The sequence below is a fragment of the Macrobrachium nipponense genome, chromosome 33 (genome assembly GCF_015104395.2).
Source record: "Macrobrachium nipponense isolate FS-2020 chromosome 33, ASM1510439v2, whole genome shotgun sequence".
NCBI classification, from domain to species: Eukaryota; Metazoa; Arthropoda; class Malacostraca; order Decapoda; family Palaemonidae; genus Macrobrachium; species Macrobrachium nipponense.
In genome coordinates, this window is record NC_087219.1 from 21898302 (window position 1) to 21924310 (window position 26009).

General features: G+C 36.9%; 1 protein-coding gene across 3 annotated transcripts; it reads right to left on the bottom strand.

Moving 5' to 3' along the window:
* Positions 1–5359: 5359 nt before the first annotated feature.
* LOC135203012 (putative nuclease HARBI1) lies at positions 5360–25376 on the bottom strand. 3 transcript variants are annotated; one of them, XR_010311844.1, is made up of 2 exons: positions 24868–25376; positions 5360–6395 (listed from the first exon to the last, which is right to left on the bottom strand). XR_010311844.1 is itself a non-coding variant. In XM_064232579.1 (2 exons), exons 1-2 carry the CDS (start codon positions 24809–24811, stop codon positions 5667–5669), a joined length of 783 nt encoding a protein of 260 aa, XP_064088649.1. In that variant the 5' UTR covers positions 24812–25183; the 3' UTR covers positions 5360–5666. The 3 variants fall into 3 exon arrangements, 2 of the variants coding, with proteins under 2 accessions (XP_064088649.1, XP_064088648.1); XM_064232579.1 differs by having other exon boundaries at positions 24758–25183; XM_064232578.1 differs by lacking the exon at positions 24868–25376 and adding an exon at positions 7869–8354.
* Positions 25377–26009: the final 633 nt, after the last annotated feature.

Below are 26009 nucleotides of genomic sequence, written 5' to 3' on the forward strand. Positions count from 1 at the left end.
TCAAAAGCGGGAAAAGTCAGAACCTGTTTCTCCGTTTATGACTTCACATCGAACAAAGTTCGTCGGGCAAAGCTCGACCGTGTGGACGGGGCTTTAGCTTCAAATATGTCAGTGTCATTGATTGAAGATTTCGGAGTTAATCTAACTACTTATTTGGACTTGTAAAGCTGTTATTCAGCGCTTGAAAGACGTCTTGACTCGTCGGTGTAGAGCTTACGCTCACAATTCGCTGGGAAAGTTATCATCACAGGAAAATGACTAAGGGTGAACCTGGTTCGAATTTCAAGCGCTGAGGTACAATTTTCCCGGTTCAGACGAGTGGCTTAAAGGATAACTTAGTTTTGTGATAGTGAGATTCAAATGTTTAAACCTAAGAATATATTCATAATGGAAGTTTATTACAAAAATTTGCAAAGCGTGATTAAAGAACATCCAAAAAAATTAATTCAGGAATTGAATTTATCATTGTGTTTGTTGACAAATGCGCAAGGGCTTCGTGCAACACGATTCTAGACTATTTCTGGAGGGCTAAAAGACGGAGAGACAACGAAATAGACCACCGTAGGAAAGAAGCAGACGTTCTGTGTGGGTCAAATACAGCCTCTTGTTTATGAAACATTGAGCAGCTTTTAATTTTCTTCCCCCTAAACATATCCATAACTGCGCTCTTGTTGGGGAAACAAGAATACTTAAACATTTGCCGTCTTTTAAAAATCATGTGAAGTCACCTTTAACTTGGTTTGTTTATTTGTATGGTGTTTTTACGTTGCAAGGAACCAAGTGGTTATTCAGCAACGGGACCAACTGCTTTACGTGACTTCCGAACCACGTCGAGAGTGAACTTCTATCACCAGAAATACACATCTCTCACACCACAATGGAATGGCAGAGAATCGAACTCGCAGCCACCGAGGTGGCAGGCCAAGACTATACCGATCACGCCACTGGGGGACCTGGGGCAACCCGAAAGTCTGTAAGGCAAGGTCTGTAACTTGGTTACCAAATCAAATAAGCTTTGTAACCAAGTCAGCAGATAGTGTGATAGATTATTATAGATCCAGTGTTAGCACTTGAATCATTTTGTGTGAACCTCGTTGTTTGCAAACGATTCCATTTTGCAATTAAAGGATTGTACGGCAGGAGATTTCGGGAATCCGCCGCCACCACCATTGGCATCCATCTCAAGTTCATGTTACTTGTTCATATTACTTGCAGGAGCCCCGTTATCAAATGAACAGTTTATTTATCAGAAGTATTTGATCTCACTGCAAATTTCAAATTCACCGTTTGATCTTCCATATCATAGCATCGATTAAACAAAAAGGTTTTAAGTTTTTTTTTTTTTTTTTAAAGACTTCAGATCCTCTTTATCTGCCACAGCTCAAGAGGAAACTTGTATAATCTAGGGGTCGTTCGCTCCGGTGACAAGTCCAATGTTGGATTGGTCTATCTTAGGATAGGTGAGACTTAGCCACTGAACTTCAACAACACCCCTGTACTGTTATGCGTCTTTTGCTAATTTGTTTTTATCAACCTACAGTTTTCGAAGACCTCGTTGTGGTCATTATTTCAGCTTTGGTATTGTTTTGTCATGAAAAATGTAGTTTTTTTTTTTTTTTTTTTGGTGATACTGCTAGTGAGTTATAAAGGTTCCTTTGTCTTACTTTAATATTTTGACTAATTCATCTGTTACCAGAAGTTACACAAGTGCAAATTGAGTCTTCTGGAGGGTACAGAGTACATTCCTTTTATCTTCCTATTCCTGTGAGATGAGACAGTAGGCGTCCACCCCATATGAGGTGAAGCGCTATCAAATGTTAAAAACAATATGATGGTATCAGCCAATAAGTTAAGTATATCTTAGTTTTACCGGACCACTGAGCTGATTAACAGCTCTCTTAGGGCTGGCCCGAAGGATTAGATATTTTTACGTGGCTAGGAACCAATTAGTTATGTAGCAACGGGACCTACAGCTTATTGTGGGATCCGAACCACATTATATGAAGAAATGAATTTCTATCACCAGAAATAAATTCCTCTGGTTCCGCGTTGGCCAGACGAGAATCGAACTGCGGACCACCGGATTGGTAGCCGAGCGCGAAATCCACTCGTCCAACGAGGAACTTTATCAGCCATAAAGATAGAAGAGATTGGGCCAGTAGTATGATGAACCAACAAACTTGAACATTCAAACAGGAACATTATCAAGTTTTGATCTATCTATTGATTGCCATAGTGGTGTTGTTTACTGCAGCAGGCAAAACAGTGTGGGCTGGCATTTCAGTAATGTTGCTTCTATTATCATCATTTATAAAAGCAATTTTCTTTCCAAGATCCATTGGTTTATGTTGCTCTCCAAAACTGCAAGTTTGCATCAAGCCACAAGAAAGGCTTGGTTAATAAGACAATGCAGAAGTGAATATAGAGCTCAAGTTTACCAGAGAGTTAGACAAAACAACGGGGAGGGGGGCCATAAACGATCTTTAAATCGAAACAAGGAGCCATTAGTGACTGGATTTATAGGAATAAGTTCAACATTTAATGCACTAAAATATCTATATACAATGTAAATTCGGCCCTATAGTAATCATCGAGCAAATAAGGGAATCGTCGGGCATAAAAAGGGAGCTTTGGCAGATTTATTTCACTGGCGCTAAAAATCTTTATTCAGAACCCTGCAAATAATCTTGCTGACGAGTTTAGTGGGAAAGCAGTTATTGGTAAAATATGTTAAAAAGAAAGGTAATTTCCTTCTGAAAGACATAACAGTTAGATGTAAGGGAGACAGCTCTATATACGAGAAGAAAAATGGCGTTGGATTTAAAATTATGAACGCAAAAGCTATGAAAATTGTCTTCACAAAAATAGCAGCAGCATTAAACTGACTGTTTTCTCGAAAGACTTCTAAATCTAAAAATGAAACCCAGTCGCTCACTTCCCTTCCAAGGGTAAACTTATTATGTGATACGAGTCAACAAATCCCAAGAATGAATCAGTCAAAATCGTGCCTGAAAAGGGTGAAGGTATCGTCAACGTCTCTTATAAAACGGAAGGACAGAAGACACACTTCTTAAAAGCGATCAAACAGCGATCACATAGACACTGGAAAATGTAGGCCCTAAAGGAGACACCATAGCCATACCCTCCACTTGTCAATATAAGTTATTTTCTAAAAAATAAAGCCGGTGTCCAGCAACGCCATTTTTAAACGAGATTAAAGAAGAACGGTTAAAATTATGAAAACATAAATCAGGTTAGGGAAGTAACTTGTCTAAGAAGGGGCTCAGCATCTAAGCTAGCCATAAATGCATCAGAATATCGGAAGAGTATAGATTCTTTAAACGTCTATGAGTTAGCAACAGTATATTGATTCCAAGTTAAAGGTTCCAGCAACGCGACTGAAAATTTTGCAGGTTGATAATTAGGAGTATTGAAAGACGAAAGAATAGAGCGGAGGGGCACACCACGATTGTGAATTTTGGGTAGGCCACACATAACGACAAAGGAACAGTCAATAGCAAATAGTTGACGGTAAGTTTCTTCGTTAATGTCATTGTCCTTCTTTAGGGACCTCAGGAACCGGTTGATTTTGTCTTCGGTGCGAAAAATGCTTTGGTAGTCTGGTACGTAGCCAACTTTTTGAGCTTTCTACACAAACGGTTCATCCACGATTCAGCAGTTCAGGTTTGAATGCTGTAGCAGTCTTTGTCGACTTGTTTTAGAAAAAAAAAGAAAAAAAACCTTGATGTAAAATACGTACAAGTGTGAACTTGAAAATGAAGAATATACTACGAAAGTACTTGTTCCAAGTCCCTGTTTCACTTACCTTTTTGCCGTGGATTTAAGGATATTCTCAAGTACGTATTCCTTCGTACTACATTGGATATATGTATATATTTATATAAAGTATACACACATATATATATATGCGTGTGAGTGTTTAGTACAGTACAGTAACAGAGTATAGCACTCTCACTTGCAAGGCCTATGGCTCAACATACTTCTGCAACAACCGTTCTAGGTAGGAGACCTTTCAAGAGCCACCAGAAAAAAGAAAAAAAAAACTACAGCCAATCCAACCCAAAACCACCCGCGTGCCATACCTGGGCGCCGGTTCCAGCCGGGATATCTGGTCGAGGATGCGAGCTTTGGTAAGATGGTTGGGGTGCTGCTTGCCCATCGACGCTTGCCGCCAATATGCAGAGGAATTTGATATAATCTACAACGAAACCATGTCGCTGCTCCCGAGATCGCTTAAGCATATTGCAGAACCACAAATTTTTCTCGGAAACCATCGGCTGGAATTTGTGCGCGAATTTCCGTATTTGGGTCACATTATCACCGACGACCTAAAAGATACGGCAGACATTGAACAGAGGCGTCGTAAACTATGTACAACTGGCAACATGAATGCAAGGAGGTTTGCCTTGTCACCGAGACGTGAAACTGCTGCTCTTCCGCTCGTACTGCTACAGTATGTATCTATGGGTGTTCCCTCTGGACGAACTTTACCCGAGAGACCATGAGACGTATCACAGTTGTGCAGAATGAAATTCTGAGACGCCTCACAAACACTCCACGCTACCACTCCGCCACACAGATGTTCTTAGAAAACCACCTGGACAATTTAAAAATCATTGTAAAGCGCCCTATAGACTATCATACATGTATGATCAAATTGGCGTTGGACAATCCAATTTGAGAATGTAGAGGCTTGTTTGAAGGATTGAACAAGCAGTTTGAAGCTAGCTTGTCCAACAAGACGTTTGACCAGCATGCTTGACGAGTCTGTAGTGGTGTTTGATCATACATGCTCATTTGGTCACCATCAACCATGGCGAACACACAAGATAATCAAGAATTTTGGATAGAGTTCATTGAACTCTATCAATCATTTCCATGTCTTTGGAAGGTTAAAAGTGAGGAATACAAAAATAGGACACTAAAGGCAAAGTGTCAGCGAAAATTGCTTGATAAATTGAGAGAACACATCCCAAATGCCACCAAGGATATGATACCAAAGAAAATTAACTCTCTTCGTACTAGCTACAGGAGAGAATTAAAAAAGGTGGTTCAAAGTGAGAAATCTGGTGCTGCAACTGAAGACATGTATGTACCCTCCTTATGGTTTTTCGGTGCTCTAAATTTTCTCCGAGACCAGGAAATTCAGGAAGAAGGGATATCTACAATAGACATTGATGAAGAGGTGAGGAAATATTCAAACACATTTAATGCAATGTATATATATTATGTAGTTTTTTGTACACTCTGTAGATACAGATACAACTTTCAGTATATCCAAGTAGTATCAATTTATATCTGATAAACCTGATGTTATCAAGAGATAATGGTAATTGTCAGTGTAGAGAATCACATATCTTAATGATAGTACATCAAATAATGAAAATAAATAAATCATGGTTGCGGTCTACATAATTATTAATGTAGCTTCCAGTGTATTAGAGTTCGTGAATGTATTATATATGTACTGTCAGTATGTCTACAACAATGCACAAATAATTACCTATGTTTAGCTAATTTGCTAGATTTGTAAAGCACAAGAGTACCATGTACGAGAACATAATGCACAGCTACCCTAAACAATATGTAATCAAGCTATATAAATTCTAGTTCAGCTATAACTTCCATGTGATCCTACATACTTGCTAGGGCATCCATCCTGGGCCATTGAAATACTGACAATACTTATTGCGTACATCCTTGGCTGACAATGAAGACTGTTGAACAGTTGGTTCAAAAGGAATGAGCTGCCTTCTACTGATACTTTCTACATATTGTTCTCCATCTCCACTCATATAATTATGCAAGTAGCAACATGCAAGGATTATTTTGGACACTTTAGTTGGGGATAGATTGATTGTCGAGTGTAAAATACGAAACCTAGATGACAACATGCCAAAGGTCCTTTCCACTACATTTCTGGCTCGTGACACCCTATAATTGTATATCTGTTGTTCTTTAGTAAGATTGGCATGACTATATGGCTTCATGATATTCTCCAACAGAGGGAACGCATCATCCCCTATTAAAACATAAGGAACAGGATCAGTTGTTCCTGGTAGAGGGCTTGGTGCAGGAATGTGTAGTTTATCCTCTGTTAAGTCCTGACTAAATCTTGTGTTTCCATAAACACCCCCATCTGAGACTCTTCCTTTTGTTCCTATATGTACCATAAGGAACTGACATTTGGCATTAACTATAGCCATTAAAACTACACTAAAAGTACCTTTATAATTATAGTAGTAAGAACCAGAGTTATATGGCTTTGTAATTTTAACATGTTTTCCATCAATAGCTCCGAGGCAGTGAGGAAAGTCCCATTTCCGATCAAACTCTTCAGACACTGACATCCATTCCTCCTCGCTCTCTGGTATCTGTGAATATTAATAGGATACATAAATATCTTCCAAATAATACCCTTAAATGTTAATTTGGTTACAAATTCATTATAGAATAATACTACTAAAGATATCATCAAAGGAACACACACACAATCCGGCCCCTTTTTCTCTCTCTGTCTCTGCAGAATTAACTTTTAGATATTTTTTTTTCATCAGTCATCTAAATACCAATGGAAATGTTGTGAATCCCTGGGGGTTCACGAACCAGGGACGGATCCAGAATTTTTTTTGTGGGAGGGGGGTGGGGGGAGGAAAATCTTCCATTTATATATATATTTTGTTTTTATTCACAAACAAAATCTCTAAATATATATATACATATATATATATATATATATATATATATATATATATAGATATATATAGATATATATATATATTTTTTTTTTTTTTTTTTTTTTTTTTTTTTTTTTTTTTTTTTTCTTTTCTTTTCTTGAGGGCAGGGGGATCACATCCTCACTGACTGTTTAATTAAGCTTAGTTTGGGTCGGTCTTCAGTACAATCTTTTTTTTGGACCAGTGGGAGGATGCATCCCCCATACCCCCCCCCTCCCCCCTGGATCCGTCCCTGTCAGAAACCCGAGAGTGAAAACCCGTGCTTTAGTTAATTTCTTGACACAAGACACATTTGTCTGTAATGTTAAGATTTTATATGATGTTTATCACAATATATAATGTAATAATTGACTTTCAACCATTCCCCGTGTTTTCTAGGTACCAGGGACCTCTGGATGTGACACACAAAAATCCACAAAGAAAAGAAAAGTTGCTGCTGAGGGGAAAAAAATAGAATTACTAGAGTTAGCTTGTAAGCACCTTGAAAAGGACGAGGGTGTGTGGATCCATTAGGACAGAGCTAGGCAGAGGAATTTAAAAAATTAGAAGAAAACCAGCAAATTTACGCTAGAAAAGCTATTAATGATATATTATATGAGGGCCGACTCGGGAGACTCAACATGAACTCGGTGAAAATTAATGAACCACAACTCCTACGATCAGTACAAAAATCAGATCATATGAACACTGTAAGAGTAATCACTCATCCTGTTGTCAAGGAACATAGGTCCATAGAGGATCTATTAAATGATCCACAATTTAGTTAATATGACTGAGTACCAGTAACTGAAATATAAGTAGCCTACATAATGTGAAATTTATTTCTCATACATTCATGTAATTAATTACATACACTATGTTTTTATGTATATACCGGTAAACAGTACTGTTATATTTTTGTTTAAACTCTCCTCTCTCTCTCTTTCTCATCTCTTTCTCTCTCTCTCGCTCTTTCTCAGCTATCTCTTTCTCTCTCTCTCTCTCTGATATGCAATGACATTTGCTTACACCTGTGGTAAATATTATTTTAATTTCATAAGCTGCTTCCTACAACTGTAAAAGAGCAAATGATAAAATAAGCATTCATCAATTTGTTTTTTTTTACCTTACCTTTATTACATCTTTTAGTGATGACACTATAGCATCACACGTCTCTATCACAATGTTACCAAGACTCTGAGGAGAGATGCAGCACGCAAACTTCAGATCTTCGAAGGAATCTCCAGTTGCACGAAATCGGAGAGTACATAACAATCGTTGACTTGCTGGTAAAGCATCTCTGAGTTGTGTTTTCTTTTTCCCAATTACTGGTGAAACCATCGTCAGCAGGTTCATAAATGTGTCTTGGTCCATTCGAAGGTAATTTCTATAGTCTTCAGGTGATGATACCAGTAGCTCATTTAACAGGCATTGATGAGACAGTTCACATCTCTTCTTGTACCACTCTTTCATCCACAATCGTCTCTTTTTGTTTTTATCGTCGACTTCTTCGCTGGCAAGCGCCAGCAGAATAGCTATACAAGCTTTCCTTTTGCTCATGCCTCCACGCCTCAATGAAATGTACTGACGTTTGATCATACATATTATGAGTCTATGGCAGTGTATGAACAAACATGTTGGTCATACATGTTTGACAGTCTGTAGGGCGGGTAAGGCGAACAATGTCCGGTCTAGTAACCCGAGTGAGAAACAGCGGCAACTCGCTTAACAAAGTATCCTAAGGAGTGAAGCAAGAAGAAGATCTAAATTGTCGGAAAGATGGGAAAATGAGGCCTTTGTCCCCTAAAGGACTAAATCTCTGTATTGGCAAGATGTCATCTGCAGATTTTGTCATTATTATATTTATTGCTGATGTTTTATTTTTTCATTATTACTGTGATTACTATCAAGTTAAAGTTTTTTTTTCTACATTCAATTTTCGTATTTAGCCTTATGGACCTGACTACTGTAACCACCTAAGGTCTCTAGTTGAAATTTAAGTTATATAATCTGTGCACTAACTGTTATAACTCTCAATGCATTTTTTTTCTCACCAATATTATTACTGTTGTTACCAGTATTATGATTACTATCTTTTATGCTACCTCAGCTATTTTGTGGATAAGTGCCGATTACTCATTTTTCTTATCATGTTGTCTCATATATCTAGATTGTGTATGTTACTGTGAATTTTGTATATTCATTGTATATGGCCCTGAGCCGAAATAAAGGATATTATTATACAACAAATCCCATTGTGGGAACTTCTTCACATACAAGATATGTGACACATGGAATAAACTGCAACCAGAAGTTGTAAAAAGCAACAGTGTGGAAGAGTTTGAAAGAAATCATGTGACATGGAATAAACTGCAACCAGAAGTTGTAAACAGCAACAGTGTGGAAGAGTTTGAAAGAAATCATTAGGACACTGTGAATGCACAGTAAAACCTGATCTTAGAAATAAGTGAGCACACGATGTCTCCTCGGATGGACTAACAAGTCTTTGAGACATCCTAATCCTTGTAACTGCTTGTCATACTCCGAGACACCAAATCCTCCCCCGAATTCTCCGGGACCCGAGCTCCTCCCAACTCCCCATGATCTGGGACCCAACCCCACCCCACCGCTACTATAAACCGCCACTTGAAGACATGTTACAGTATTGTTTCTCTTCGGCGATGATAATGACTACAGTTTTGTGTTGTTTCTCTTTCTCCCGATGTAACTTGTAGCGTAAATGGAGGTTAAGTTATTATATGGAAGGTATACTCGCCTTCTCTCTATCTTTCTCTATGAGGAAACCTCAAATTAGACTGAACAGTTATCAGGGAAGTATATATTATGTGTGTGTATATATATATATATATATATATATATATATATATATATATATATATACACACATAATATATACTTCCCTGATAACTGTTCAGTCTAATTATCAGGGAAGTATATATTATGTGTGTGTGCATATATATATATATATATATATATATATATATATATATATATATATATATATATACACACATAATATATACTTCCCTGATAACTGTTCAGTCTAATTTGAGGTTTCCTCATAGAGAAAGATAGAGAGAAGGCGAGTATACCTTCCATATAATAACTTAACCTCCATTTACGCTACAAGTTACATCGGGAGAAAGAGAAACAACACAAAACTGTAGTCATTATCATCGCCGAAGAGAAACAATACTGTAACATGTCTTCAAGTGGCGGTTTATAGTTCATTATATATATATATATATATATATATATATATATATATATACTATATATATATATATATATATATATATCTCTCATTGTCGCCAGAACCGCTACAGTTAATAGTGAACACGATAACTGCAAATAAACGAATAGTTATTAGACCTGATAATAATCTAAATTGTTAATCTCTTCATTGCATCGTGTTTATCTACCATGTTTATCTATTATTTGTACTAATAATTGTATATTTCTTGTCAATAAAATAACTAACTAACTAACTAACAATCTATGAACAACTTGTAAATATAATTACAATTGATAACAAACAGTTATACCCAACCAACAGCCTTTTCTCGTATGGACTTGGTCTTAATTTATTTTCCTGAGAGAGAGATAAAATTGACGGTATTACAGTTTATAACTATCAACTGTATCTTTTGTAGTGCCGTTGTTATAACTACAATATTATCAGTCTATGAGAGAGAGAGAGAGAGAGAGAGATAAATGAACAAGTAACCCAAATTATTCTTAGTCTATGAGAGAGAGAGAGAGATAAAAATGACGGTATTACGGTTTATACCTATCAACTGCATCTTTTGTAGTGCCGTTGTTATAACTACAATATTATCCGTCTATCAAATAGAGAGAGAGAGAGAGAGAGATAACAATGAACAAGTAACTCAAGTTATTCTCAGTCTATAAGACAGTTAAGTATATCTTAATTTAACCAGACCAATTGGTTACTTAGAAACAGGACCTACAGTTTATTGTGGGATTCGAACCACATCGAGAAATGAATTTCTATCACCAGAAATAAATTCCTCTCATTACGGCCGCGTTGGCAGAGCGGGGAATCGAACCCATACCCTGAAATCGGCAGTCGAGCAGGTAAGCGACTCGTCTAACGAGGAACTGTCTATAAGAGAGAGAGAGAGAGAGAGATAGTAATGAACAAGTAACCCAAATTATTCTCATCTATAAGAGAGAGAGAGAGAGAGAGAGAGACTTCCAACTTGACTTATCCATTATTCACATCCACTCAGTGTGGTACAAACGACACGTGGAAAAGTTTCCAACACGTGGAGAACAAGATAGCCACAATACCGGCAACAACACGTGTAAAGTATCTGCAAAGAGAGAGAGAGAGAGAGAGAGAGATAAAAATGACGGTATTACAGTTTATAACTATCAACTGTATCTTTTGTAGTGCCGTTGTTATAACTACAATATTATCAGTCCATTAGAGAGAGAGAGAGAGTCTTTCAACTTCACTTATCACTTATTTAAATCCACCCTACATCCGCCGACCGTTCAATGAGGTCCAAACGACACGTGGAAAAGTCTCCAACACGTGGAGAACAAGATAGCCGTAATACCGGCAACACGTGTAAAGTATCTGCAAAAAAAAAAAGAATATGGTCCATCCTATGGACTGTAATAACTACATCTCATCGAACCCATACATTATGAGGACAAGTAGCTCCTTATCTTGCGCCGCCAGAGATAACGTACAAAGGCACGTGACACTTGACACTCAACACTTAACACTTGACCCGTATCTCTGGTTCATTTGGTCAAACTAGGCAAGTTGTGATCTAAGCATCGTCGTTGGAGGGCATTCATTAGCCTTTGGAAGGAAGTATGGAATGGATATAAGATTTAGGCCAAACACCGAGCGCTAGGACCTATGAGGTCATTCAGCGTTGAAGGGAAAATTGAGAGTAAAGTTTTAAAAAGTGAAACTGAAGGAAAACCTCGCGGTTGCTCTATGAAAAATTTGTTAGGAGATTGATTGATCGATTTATTAAAGATTATCTGGCGTCACAAATTTGTTAGGAGAAGGTGGAAAGTAAGATGGAAGAATGAGACTATGAATGGAGGTATAGTAAGAGGAATGGAAGGAGTTGCAGCTAGGGGCCGAAGGGACGCTTCAAAGGACCTAAGTAATGCCTGCAGTGCACCGTGTGAGGCACACTTTTGGCACTACCACAATACGGGAATTAGCTTTTGGGAACGTGAATGAAAACTGAACGTAGTTCTTGACGAGCGTTTTAGCTTTCAGGGTAATTAATATTTACTGAATATAGTTCTTAAATGTCGTTAGCATTGAGGAGAACTAACGAAACCTTTAAATACAATCGTTATGGACCGTTAGCTTGAAAGAAGTGGGTACAAACATATCTCCTGAAGACCGTTAGCTTCGTAAGAATAAATATACACCTTAATGACATATTCTGAAGACCGTTAGCTTTAAGAAAAGACGATCGACTATGAGATTCACAGCCGGGAATAAAATTTCATCAACGCACCGGACAAAGATGACACTTTGTCACAGGGTATCTTACATCCTTACCTAATCTTTTACTGTATTCTGTATTACGAAAGTTGCATAATTCTGTCTATTATAAGAGTAACACCGACTTCTCGTAGACATCGCCAGCGAACTCAGAGGAATGTCTTTCGAAGATATAATGACGTAACTTATGACGTCATTAACTTGACCCTTTCTCGATGGATTATTGGCTATTCGTGAAAAAGTCTCCACCTCCGGCAACAATGAAATACAACCAATACTCCTTGGTTACACTTTGTAGTAGTAGTAGTAGTAGTAGTTTGTAGGATTGATGCCATTAGGTCAAGTGCTAGAAACCTTGAAGAAAAGGGTTTCCTTAAGTAATCCGAGAAATTACTTTAAGAGAGTGAAGAAAACTTTGGCATCGTCGTAACTCCTTTGATATTTTTCCTAATATGACAATGACGACCATTGTAATAAGTAGAGCATATATAATTTTTCTGCACCTTATGGAAGTCAGCAAATGACGAAAACTTGGTAGCCTTGGATGTCCGGGTGTACTACTCCTTACCCCCCAAAAAAAGCCCCTATTATTCATTTGGCTGTTCGAGCATACGTAGGGTTTGCCACGGGCCTCCTCACTTCTAAACAACCGTGCAAGTCGAATCACAAAAGCCGTCCTGCAACCAAGGGAACAATGACTTATCATAACCGCCATTCTTGAAGCCTTGACAAGGAACGAATATTTATTCAGAATTTCAGAGACAGCTGTTTGTCGTCATCACATTGTGGAAGGAGTCATATGTTTACGTCACGTATAACTTTGAACCCATACATTAGTGTGTTCCGCCACTGGCTTCGGCTGCTTTATTTTACTCTATGAATATACTTTTTTTCTAATGTAAGTAACAAAGAATGCTGCCGAAAATTAGGTAGGGATGTGAAATATACTATGGCTAAGTAATACCTTTGTCAAATGCACAGAAAAAAAGTAGCTTTAAGATTGGATGATATTAACCTTAATCATATCTCCTGGAGACTGTTAACTTTCAGGAATATCTATACAAACATTAACTGTATCGCCTCAAGATGGTTAGCCTTCGTGAAAATTAATATAAACTGTAATTATATATATCTCACGGCTTTCATTTAAGAGGATATATAATTTTCGCTTCAAAGACAATTTAACTTTGACTTCAAAGAATATATAACTTTCACTTGAAAGAGAATATAACTTTAACTTAAAAGGAAATAAAACTGTCACTTCAAAGAAAAAATAACTTTAACTACAAAGAAAATATAACATTATTTTCAAAGAAAATATAATTTTTACTTCAAAGAGAATATAACTTTAATTTCAAAGAAAATACAACTTTTACTTCAAGGAAAATATAACTTTAATTTCAAAGAAAATATAACTTTAATTTCAATGAAACTATAACTTTCACTTCTAAGAAAATATAACTTTCACTTCAAAGAAAATACCTTTAATTTAAAAGAAAATATAACTTCACTTCCAAAAAAGTATAACTTTAACTTCAAAGAAAACATATCATTACCTTCAAAAGAAAATATAACTTTAATTTCAAATAAACATAACTTTAACTTGAAAACAAACATATCTTTAACTTCAAAGGAAAAATAACTTTAACACCAAGGAAAATATAACTTCCATTTCGGAGAAAATGTAACTTTCACTTCAAAGAAAATATAACTTCCATTTCAGAGAAAATGTAACTTTCACTTCAAAGAAAATATAACTTTAACTTCGAAATTGAAAGAAAATATAACTGTAACTTAAAAATAGTATAACTTCCACTTCACAGAAAATATAACTAACTTCAAAGAAAGTAAAACTTCCACGTCAAAGAAAATATAACATTGACTTCGAAATTGAAAGACAATACAACTTTCACTGCAAAGAAAATATAACTGTAGCTTCAATTAAAGTATAACTTTCACTTCAAAGAAAATATAACTAACTTCAAAGAAAGTATAACTTCCACTTCAAGGAAAGTATAACTTTCACTTCAAAGAAAATATAACTAACTTCAAAGAAAGTATAACTTTCACTTCAAAGAAAATATAACTAACTTCAAGAAAGTATAACTTTCACTTCAAAGAAAATATATCTAACTTCAAAGAAAGCATAACTTTCACTTCAAAGAAAATATGACTAACTTCAAAGAAAGTACAGCTTTCACTTCAAAGAAAATATAACTAACTTTAAAGAAAGTATAACTTTCACTGCAAAAAAATATAACTAACTTCAAAGAAAGTATAACTTTCACTTCAAAGAAAATATAACTAACATCAAAGACAATATAACTTAAACTTCAAAGAAAATATAACTGTAACTTCAAAGAAAGTATAACTTCCACTTCAGGGAAAATATAACTTTAATATCAAAGAGAATATAACTTCCACTTCAAGTAAAATATAACTTTAATTTCAAAGAAAATATAACTTCCACCTCAAGGGAAGTATAACTTTAATTTCAAAGAAAGCAGAACTTTTAAACTCTAAAGACAACAAAACTCGAAGCATGATCCACGAAGACCGCTATTCCTTAGTATAAAAATACCAAATATACGCTTTGATATCCGCTACCTATAAAAAAAAAGATAAAAGAAATAAAAATTATCACTACCTTTCTAGTAGTAATTTCAGGCTGTCATATTTGAATTCCACAGCAATAAAAAGCATTAAACACGATCCTTGAGGACCAACAAAAAACTTTAAGTGTGTGACCCTTGGAGACTGAATCCTCTGGCAATGGCTCCAAGGCACGCGGAGACCCCAATTAAATATAAATCGCGTGTCTGGGATATTAAGTGATAATTCAAAGCGCTCCAGGAAAGAATAGTTTTTCTTGACTAAAATATTCCATCACTACAAATGGGCTTAAGAGTAAATTCTACATGTTTCCCAGAGAGTTCCACATCGATGTCTGCTCCTCGTTGGACGAGCGATTTCGCTCTCGATAACCAATCCGTGGGTCCGAGGTTCGGTTCTCAGCTCTGACATCGCGGAACCAGAGAAATTTATTTTTGGTGATAGAAATTCATTTCTCGATATAATGTGGTTCGGATCCCACAATAATCTGTAGGTCCCGTTTTGCTAGTAAGCCAGTTGGGTTCCTAGCCACAGAAAAAATAAAAATATCTAATCCTTCGGGCCAGCCATAGGAGAGCTGTTAATCAGCTCACTGGTCCGGTAAAACTAAGATATACTTCTCCACTTCGATGTCTGCATTACGAAAAACTGAGTTTAAAATATAAATCGAATTATACCTTTTCTTTTCTTCATCTCTACCAAATCAATCACATATCATAGGAGGATCTTAAACAATCTAATCTATATTTTAATCATGAACCCAAGCAAAAAATATATCGTCAGTTTGTCTTTTCGAAGATCACATCAAAATACTGATGATGAATCACAGCGTTTATACATAATTACAAGTCTATATACTATAACTTTGATTGGTAGGTAAAAATGGAGGGGACTGATGCATCAACACGTGGAAATGATGGCAGGAAACGGCCCAGCTGGTAGGTAGTAACGAAAAGAACGAAAAGGAAATCTTTTCTGTATAGGACACTGTGAACTTCTTCCCGCCATCTTGGCCGATTATTGCGCCTGCGTCATACGACTCATCCGCGTCATATATAGTAGATTCGTGGTTGAACCCTATAACTCGACGCTCGCTCTCGCACATAGGAAAATGCGGACGCTCGTGAACTGGATTAATCCGCCCTTGCAAATAAAGTACCGAGATAACGCTGATAGGAAAAGTTAGTCGAGGCCGGGAACTTTTGAACCTTCGGTGTCCGCCGCGACGCCACGACCTCATTTTTATCATTTGTGTGAATTTCATCATGTAACTTCTATATCTTCGGTGGCTCTAGTAGTAGTAATAATAATAATAATAATAATATAATAATAATAATAATAATAATAATAATAATAATAATAATAATAAAAGCTGGTCTATTTATAATTTTTTATTTACCTTAATCTTTATAGATTAGCTGAACAGAATGTGATTTGGTATTGTTTCGAGTTAATGAAAATAATCATGACAAAAGTCCACAGCAGTGTTTATATATATATATATATATAATATATATATATATATATATATATATATATATATATATTGTACAAGGTTAAAAATGACTAGGAGAGACTTCCGGATACTGCTCAGTATCCCTCCAGTGGTAAAACAATGGAGGGGGTGTTGCGATAGCGCAAGAAACTGGTTCAAGGCGGATTCTTTGAACAACGTTGGTCAAGTAACCGCTGTTCGGTTGTTTCTGTTGCCGAGAGACCCGGCTGGAACGGGAGAAGTGGTATTTCAGGTGATTCCAGCTCAGCAGACTCTCTCCATCGGTGTCATGCCTTTCAGCTTTAGCATCGTCAGTCATATGGGATAAAAAGAGATGTGGGAGCAACATCAGGGGTCTCACAATTACCCGACACGTGAATCTTAAAATCTTCGACAAAGTGGCCAATCATTAACGAATTGACAAAACTATCTTCATCAGTGAATGTTTTGGTCCCTTCAAAAGCACACCCCTTTCTTATAGCAGTCCTTTCCACTAAGCGACGAACACCAACATCTCCACTCTTAAATATGACAGAGGCACCATTCCGATTGATGTTGTGTCCTGGAATGGACGGATGTGAAACTAGGGCATTATTCATTGCATGGAGCTAATAGGCCCTACGATGTTCAGAAACAACCGAACTGGGGTTACCAGACCAACACTGTTCAAAGAATCCGCCTTGAACCATTTCAAGACTCATGCTACTGTGGGCATTTTTTAATAATAGTAATGGTAATAATAATAATAATAATAATAATAATAATAATGGGAAAGATTTTAAAAGGCAGCCCCAAGGTATTCGTGGGTTTCTTTATACCTATTTCCAATAGTTCCCCTTTCCACGAGTCGGTTACGCACTCGACTACCAATCCCAGGGTCCGGTTCGATTCCCCGCTCTGCCAACGCGGCCGCAATGAGATATTTATTTCTGGTGATAGAAATTCATTTCTCAATGTGGTTCGGATCCCACGTAAAAATATCTAATCCTTCGGCTCAGCCCTAGGGGAGCTGTTAATCAGCCCAGTGGTCTGGTTAAACTAAGATATACTTAACTATACCGACTTCCATTCAGGCCAGGGAGGGCGATATAGGTTGTGACATTGCATGCAGGAGGAATGGAATGGAATAGGATATTTAGGACAAAAGCCAAGCGGTGGGATCCACGAGGTCGTTCAGTGCCTGAAAGGAAGACTGAGAGTAAAAGGGTTTTAAAAAGTGTCACGGAAGGAAAACTTCAGAGCAGTTGCACTCTGAAACAACTGTTGGGAGAGGGTTGAGGAAAGCAAGATGGAAGGAGATACAGCGAAAGAAATGTAAGGGGTCGCAGCTATGGCAAGGAACCCTACTATGAAATTCAGGGCCTCTGTAACACGGTTTTTTGGATTTTGCTCCTTATCAAAGCATCGGATGTAGCTGAAAGTTGACATATGTATATTTTACAACTACACACAAATTTTGTCAGCATTATCAATAACCTAAACCCGATAGTTTTAATTTTTATAGAGTAAAAATGATCTAGCCGACGCCATGGCCAATGATTGTGAGCCAAGAGTCGAAAAACATTCATTACATAAGCAAGGTAAACCCCGTTTTACGAAATGTTGCCCCGCCCATCCACCAGACAGAAACCCATTCACCTTATTCCATCGGCTCTTAAACCCATAGTAGTCAAGAATGGCTAACAGGATTTGGAATTGTCCCCGTGGTTGCAAAACTGCATTTGTCTTACGACTTGCAACTTTATACAGTCAAGAGAAAGCCCGTGGCCATACTTACTATAGCCTGAATAGGTAATTATTCAGTTTCTAGTTTAAATCCAATGTTTATGGTCTGATTTGTATTTAGCGTAACGTGATTATAATACTTGTAATGTCATTCAGGATTTTGAACATTTCCATTAACTATTCACTATGCCACCAAGAGAGAGAGAGAAAGAGAGAGATTGTATGTAAACAGTCTTTATATAACTATTTTGTTAAAATAAGATTTTTTTCCAAAGTAAATACAAGCTTATGTGTGCTAAAATCTCCAGCAGACCAACGGATCATCCGATATGATATAATTTTTTTTCTTCTTCTTTAGTCTGTACTTAAATGGTGGAACGATACATAGATGTGGGTGGGGTATCTGTGCTAGCGTAGTAATACTACTGTAGCAGTAGTGCCGCAAAATTAGTAATAGCAGCAATATACATGAATTAAACGTTTAGGCCAACTGCTGGGATCCCTGAGGATCATTTAGCACTTCTTACAACTACTCGAGAAATGAGTTTATATAGCCAGAAGTTAGATTTTCTAATACAACAATGTCCATGATAGCCTTCATTGTTATCCTGAATTATAACGAGGCCAAAGTGGGTGGAGCCTCGTGAAGTCATCATTCTGAAGATAATTATTGGTGAAGGTTTAAAGCCAAAATACGGTACCGTATATTTTTTTTTTTTTAGTAAATAGGTAGATAGCCGATAAATAAAAATTGCTTGATATTGGATACAGCAGTTATCAAATCAAGCTTGTCTAATGTGTCTTTGAAAATTACCAACTATTCCCTACATCTTGTCAATCTGATTGTGACCTATAAAGTAGATTATAATTTCTTGGGACACTTATTTTGGGAGTTAGACTAATAATCGAAGTGTTTTTGTATTTATTAACATATTTTGTTGGTGTGTTCATTATGACAATTATCAGTGGAGAGGATTCAGAGTTCATAAAGGTGTACTGCTTTGCTTGTATTTAAATCTTTGTCATTGTTGCCAGAGGTATAGCCTTCGTTACGTATAGCCAATCATCCATCGAGAAAGAGGGAAGAAATGCTGTCATAAGTTACGTAACGAGTGCGTTCGAAACCTTTTCTCTGAGTAAGTTGGCCCGTTTTCAAAAAAAGTCACTTTTACATTATAAGTACCAAATTTATTCAACCTAGTAATGCAGAATAAAGTCAAAATTTATGTGTAGATATAATGTGTATTTTGAATAAGCGTTATATCTATGAAATGCATAGATAAAAAGTTATTGCAAAAAAACCGTGTTACAGAAGCCCTGAATCTCATAGTAATAAAATATGCTACAGTGCACTGGACGACACTGGCAGTGGCCCGCCTAAGGTACGAGATGGAGGAAGAGGAGGCCGCACAACTGGAGAGAGAGAGAGAGAGAAAGGTCAGCGGAAACGATAGCATGATAATGTACCACGGATCACAGGCCTGTACCCAAGGGGAGTCGAACGATCGCCCCCCCACAAAAAAAATCTGGTAGTCCATATTTTCTGTGACTATCCTTTTCATTGAACTATACTTACAAAGTAATAAATAACAACTTTTGTTTTTTTGGCAAGTTTTTTTTTATCAGTTTTGTTATTAAACATTAACATCATTCTTCAGCATTAGGAAATACAAGAATGATAATAGGAATATGATATAGGCCACCATATACCTATATATATACAATGACATTTATTGAAGAAAAGGGCCAGTTTTGGGAAAAAAGACGCCCCCATAAAAAATCTCTGGGTACCGGCCTGGACCAGACACTAGACTCTCAGCAAGAGGAAGAGTCATTCACTCCTTAAGGGCCCAACACAATGACTCAGCCAGCAAACGAATCCAAGCGGGGACTGGGGAGTAAGAGTCCAGGAACCATTCATTCTGGCGGGAGCCTTTGGTTTCGCCCTCTATCTTCACTATATCTCCGTACGAAGTCCCCTCTCCGTAGAGGATTGTGACCTCTTAATGGGTCGCCATACGAGAAGCATGACTCTCTGTCGCTAATTAACCGTAAAATTCTGAACAGGGGCTTTTTTTTTTTTTGGCTGAATCATCCCACTTTAAGAGAACGCTTCTTCTTCTTCTTCTTCTTGGTTTCAAGACGTAGAAAGGAGCGTCCTCGCGGCTTCAAAAGGCATAATTCGCTCACCACGCAGTTCAGGGTACGAAAAAACTCGCGTGTGTATAATTATAGACAGCGAGAGAAAACAAGCACTTAAATATAGTATTACTATGTTTTAATATATTTTTTTTTTTGTCACACGAGGCACTTAGAGTTAGTTTCATCGTTCTCAAGTGCCCGGATTCGATAAGATTATTCTCGGGTTTGATGACAGCGTAACCTGTACATACTTAGGTAGTAGTCCAGTCACTGTGTAAGTGCTTCTGATCTTCCCTCCTCTCTTATTCTTTGGAAGCTTGAATAGGGGGTTTACCTTCTGAATCAATGATAAGTCATTATTATTATATTCCTCCCTCTCTTCATACAATTTTCCCAGTTAATACAACCAAAAATACGCGGAATCGTTGCACAGAGAAGGAAGGTATAATCTTGGCCAAAGCTATTCCCGTCTTATATTGAGTCATTCACCTCCTTTTACTTACATCACTCATAATTTTCTAAAGAATAGGAATATGAACATTTAATATATATATATATATAGTATATTATATATATATATATATATATATATATATATATATAAATGTTCATATTCCTATTCTTTAGAAAAATTATGAGTGATGTCAGTAAAAGAAGGTGAATGACTCAATATAAGACGGGAATAATATATATATATATATATATATATATATATATATATATATATATTTATATATATATATATTTATATTGAAAATGTTCATATTCATATTCATTTACTTAGCACATTCTGCTAAGTAAAGGACGTTTGAACGTCGAAAGATCTTGCGGACACTTTGTAGTTTATTTTCCCTCGTGGCATATACCTTTATTTATTGATTTATCACGTTCTTAACTTTCGTGATTCAGTTATATACTATATATATATATATATATATATAGATATAATAGATATATATTATATAATATATATATACATATATATATAAATTTTCCAAAGAATATGAATATGAACATTTTCAAATATATATATATATTAATTTTTGTTTCTTACCCTTAAAATACTCATAATTACTGAACTTTAGGGCAAATGGGATCCCTTGTCTCACGCAAACAATTTTAGAATTTGTACAAAAAACTGATAAAGCTTCTGCTTCACCACAGTTTCCTCTCTTACACTCCTGAACTTACATTCCCTCGTCTTGGTCCTTTTGTGTTGGCAATTTTGAAGGCATTCCCTCGAAAGAGAGCCATAATGTAATCAGTAACATTATAATCCACCGTGAGGTATAATCACAAAGAAACTGGGCAGGTAGAAGCTACCATCTGGAACGCCAGTATGACGTCACGTCCTTCGAGAACCAACACAAACGAGACGAAATGAGAAACGCACTTAGTCACAGCACTTTCGACACCTAGCGGCTATTTTGGGCATCGAGAAGCTATTTCGGGACCTAATTCTGTCGCAGTACCTCGAGGAAAAGGAAATCATATGCTCCATAAGAGTCGGAGACTCTAAATATAGCGAGATATATTTGGAAAGGCTCCGAAGAAAGTAGATAGATATCCCTCGTTGCAACAAGCACTCGAGGACATCCGAAATTAGACGCAACACTCGAAATGCCGCTTTGATGAAAGCACGACGCGATGATGAGTCAGATTAGATTATTCTTGCAGCGTTGGGTGACGCCGGCGGCACTTGGGAGAAAGCCTGTGATGATGGCTTATCCAACCCCCTCCCCCCCCACAACAACCCTTTGCCGGTAATGGACAATGTTGCAATGCTTCAGCACAAATTCCGTATCTGTTATTCATAACTATTTTTGTGTGTGTATATATGATATATATATATATATATATATATATATATATATATATATATATATATATATATATGAACTTTTGATCACATGACCGTGACATTTTATACGCAATCGTTTAACTACAAATGTCGTTTACTATACACCTCGCTCAACTTCGGGAATAACACCCAAAGGGTATGATACGTGATAAATGGTTTGGGTACCAAACCATCTATCATTTGTAATTCCTCTTAATTCCTCTTCGATGATATTCCCGAGGTAGCACGAATTTCATATCAAACGACAGCTATATAAACGCTATATAATATATATATATATATATATATATATATATATATATATATATAGATATATATATATATATATATATATATATACACACACACATACAATATAAAATAAGCAAAATGCCTGGCTCGAGACTATAGGTTATGTTTAGTTTAATTTTCTATTGGGGCGTTTTAATCTATATATATATTATATATATATATATATATATATATATATATATAATATATACACATAGACAAACAGATATGTAATGCAAACCGGCTCAGTGATTGATTGATTACTTTTCCTACCACTGACAAGCTTGGGAATGGTGGGAATCCCTTCCTTATCCAGTCTTTCCTGGCTAATATAACTTTTACTCCTTGTCGAGGCCAAAGAGGGTTTCTAAATTCCGTAGTTAATAAGTCTCTTAACATCCTTCCTTCCCTGTTCCACCATTTTCAATTTTATTTAGTTATTTACTTTCTTCTGAGGCTGGGATTTCGAAAAGTTACTGCGCACGTTTCCTAGTATAGACGAAGCAGTCAGTCAGAATGTGAGAAGCACTACTTCAAACGCCGCCTTTCATGAACGGAACGACGCTCGATAAGATTACCTCCCGGGAACTGGTTCCAGTCGGTGCGAGTCGCTCGTTCGAAGCATTTCCCGCTGAATTTTCCTGTTCGTTGCATAACGGTCGACTCCGGGATGACGTAAGAGGGGGCCAAACTTTTCAGTGCAAGGGCTACATGGAAAATTTCATAAAATGTTCAGCAAAATAATTAATATTAAAAGAAGTTTTCAAGCAAATATGCAATTAATTCTTAAAAATTAACATTTATAGAACTGTAGAAGATTCACATCAAATGCACATATTTGAAAGGCAAAGTAACTCAGATGGAAAACAATTTTTATTAATTGGTATTTTAAAGTAAGAACTTCACATGCTGTTACTATAATAGTAAAGAGAAAAAATGACGAGTATCATGACCTGAAAATAGAAATAAGAAGGATATGGGATATGCCAGTGAAAATTGTACCTATAATCATAGGAACACTGGGCACGATCCCAAGATCCCTGAAAAGGAACTGGAAAAACCATAGATGCCGAAGTAGCGCCAGGAATCATGCAGATGTGTGCCACTAGAAACAGCGCACATAGTAAGAAAAATTATGAACTCCTACGGAGCTTTGATGCAACCCGAAACCTCAAACTATAATATAAAAACCACCCAGTCGAATAGGAAGACTGGGATATAATAATAATAGTTTAAGTTGGTTCACAACCTATGTGGATATGTTTATAAGATAGCATATATATCCCAGTAATGATGACACAATAAATAACCTTTTCACGTGATATATATCAATATCAATGTGACTAGCAATTAAACTATACTCAATTTTCATCCTTTAAGCGGTTTAATTAAATGCACAACAAAACCGTTTGTAGTTACAAACACATAACATTGACGAATTTTGTTTTACCTACCGCTCGGAGGGTTACCTCGCATATGCTTAACCGCTGTCTTTTCCAACCTGATAAAAGAAATTTACCACTTTTTCACCGATTCAATGAAATATAAGAGACAAATCTGTAAATGTATCTTAAAAAATAAGTCAATGAGAGCTCACAATCCTTCCCCATATCCGAGTGTTCTGCATAACCCTTTTCCCCTCATCTGGTTCTTTGGCCTATTGGTATTAAATACATTTAAGCCGATGGTTCAATCAACCTATCTATTCACAAAGCTATTTATCACCTCCTCACCCTGTATCCTCTAAATGCATCCCCTACTGGGGTCTGGGAGTCCATGAGTGGCTATTAATCACTCCTTCACGAAGGTAGCGTCAAACATTTCCCCAACTCGATTTAGCAGAAGCAATTACACATCGATTCCCGTAGCTTTCAAGGTGAGGCAATTAGAAGACTCCTTTGACAATTCATCATGTGACTGTTTGTCATTGGGCAATCCATCTTCAGATGGCTCCCCTCTACATTTGTCCAAGAAGGTTAGTTACATTCAAACTTTGTGAGTCTCAAGACTACATAGGTCTAGCATGGGTAGGCTCATGCCAATGTAGTACTATTTCAATTGGTAAGAGACTGCTTCTGAAAGTAAGCATTGTAACCTACACTACAATGCTCCTAAGAGATTCTTAGGGAAATTGACACTGAATGACATTCTAAAGACAAACACTGACTGTTTAATACTCCTGCCGTAAATAGTAAAAAAATTAAATAAATTAAAAGCAATTTATTGATACTGTTATTAAGAATTAGATATCAAGACCCCGGCATGAAACTCCATTTGTTTTCGATATTACCCGGCCTCCTATTTGCGTTTCGCGTGCTTGGTTGCTTCCCCTACACCTGGAAAAACATCAATGGTCAGTTAGTGGTGAAAAGGTCAGCCTTGCTCACCTTGTGGTCCTTGGCTTTAATGATAACAATGACTACTCTCGCCGTTCTAAGCATCGTCTACTCCCCGAGAGACATCGAAGGAATGACAGCCAGAGTCAGCACGTACTTACTCAGCTACGGAACGTACAGCGTGCTTTCAGTCTTCTTCCCGTACGTCGTCCTCCGAAGCTACAGGTTGGCGGGAATTCTTCGCCGTTTGGTAGGATACGGAGTCAGGATCTGGGGGCCAGTTGTGACCAAGAGAGACTATTTCTTACTCATCTACATCGCCGTTACGTCCTGCTCTCTCTCGTACCTAACGTACAACGCTTTCGGAGATGTGTTGATGTATGCTGACTTGGATTTCGTCATTTACAATGCGTCTTCTGCCACTTGCGACTTCGTCAGCGAGGTGATGGTGGTCGTAGTGGTCCTCCTTGTGTATTATCTGTTAAAGATCATACATATCGAGAGCAAAAAAGTTGTCGAAGCAATGTGCGAGAGCTTTGGTGCTGATTCTTCCCCTCTAGCGGCGGAAAAAGAGACAAGTCGTGAGTTGGAGGTCGAGAATTCAAATCACATGGCGTCTCATAGTACGCTCGCAACGAGTGATGGCTATGCATTTCCCCGTTTAAAGTGTCTTCTGGTAAGATGTAAACACTGCTTTTCAGCTGTTTTGCTTTAGTCTCACATTCCCTTAGTGATTTGCACTTACATCACAGTTAATGCTTTGACAGTTTTGATTAAATAACGCTTAAGAATTATATCTCTATCCACCAGCCATCTGGAACTTCCGATGTATGCGGAAGTAAACCAAGCTTTCGGGAACAATTTTTACCTTCATTTGGGCAAAAAAAAAAAAATAGGGTGAGGGGGGGGCACAAATAATGTGAAATCAAGGCATAAAGTACTTAACCACTTCAAAACTAAAATAAAATATTGATGTACAAACTCAAATACGTATACAAATAATCTTTTAATGTGAACTTCACAAAAGTGCATAGACTTGGAACACTACCACATGGCACTGTTGGTCATACCGTAGTTTATCTCAAGTTATACATCACGTCTCATTTGGTTCATAAAGACTTCATCTATGTTACACAGGTTACTATTTTTTTTTTTTTTATGAATCATAGAAGTCTAACGAAATTAATTTTTCCGAACTTCACCGTAATGGAATAAAAGCAGGTTTTCCTCTTCCTCTTTACAAGGTTTGTATGTTAGTCTATTTTTTTTTTTTTTTTTTTTTAGCTTGTTCAAATTACTGTTT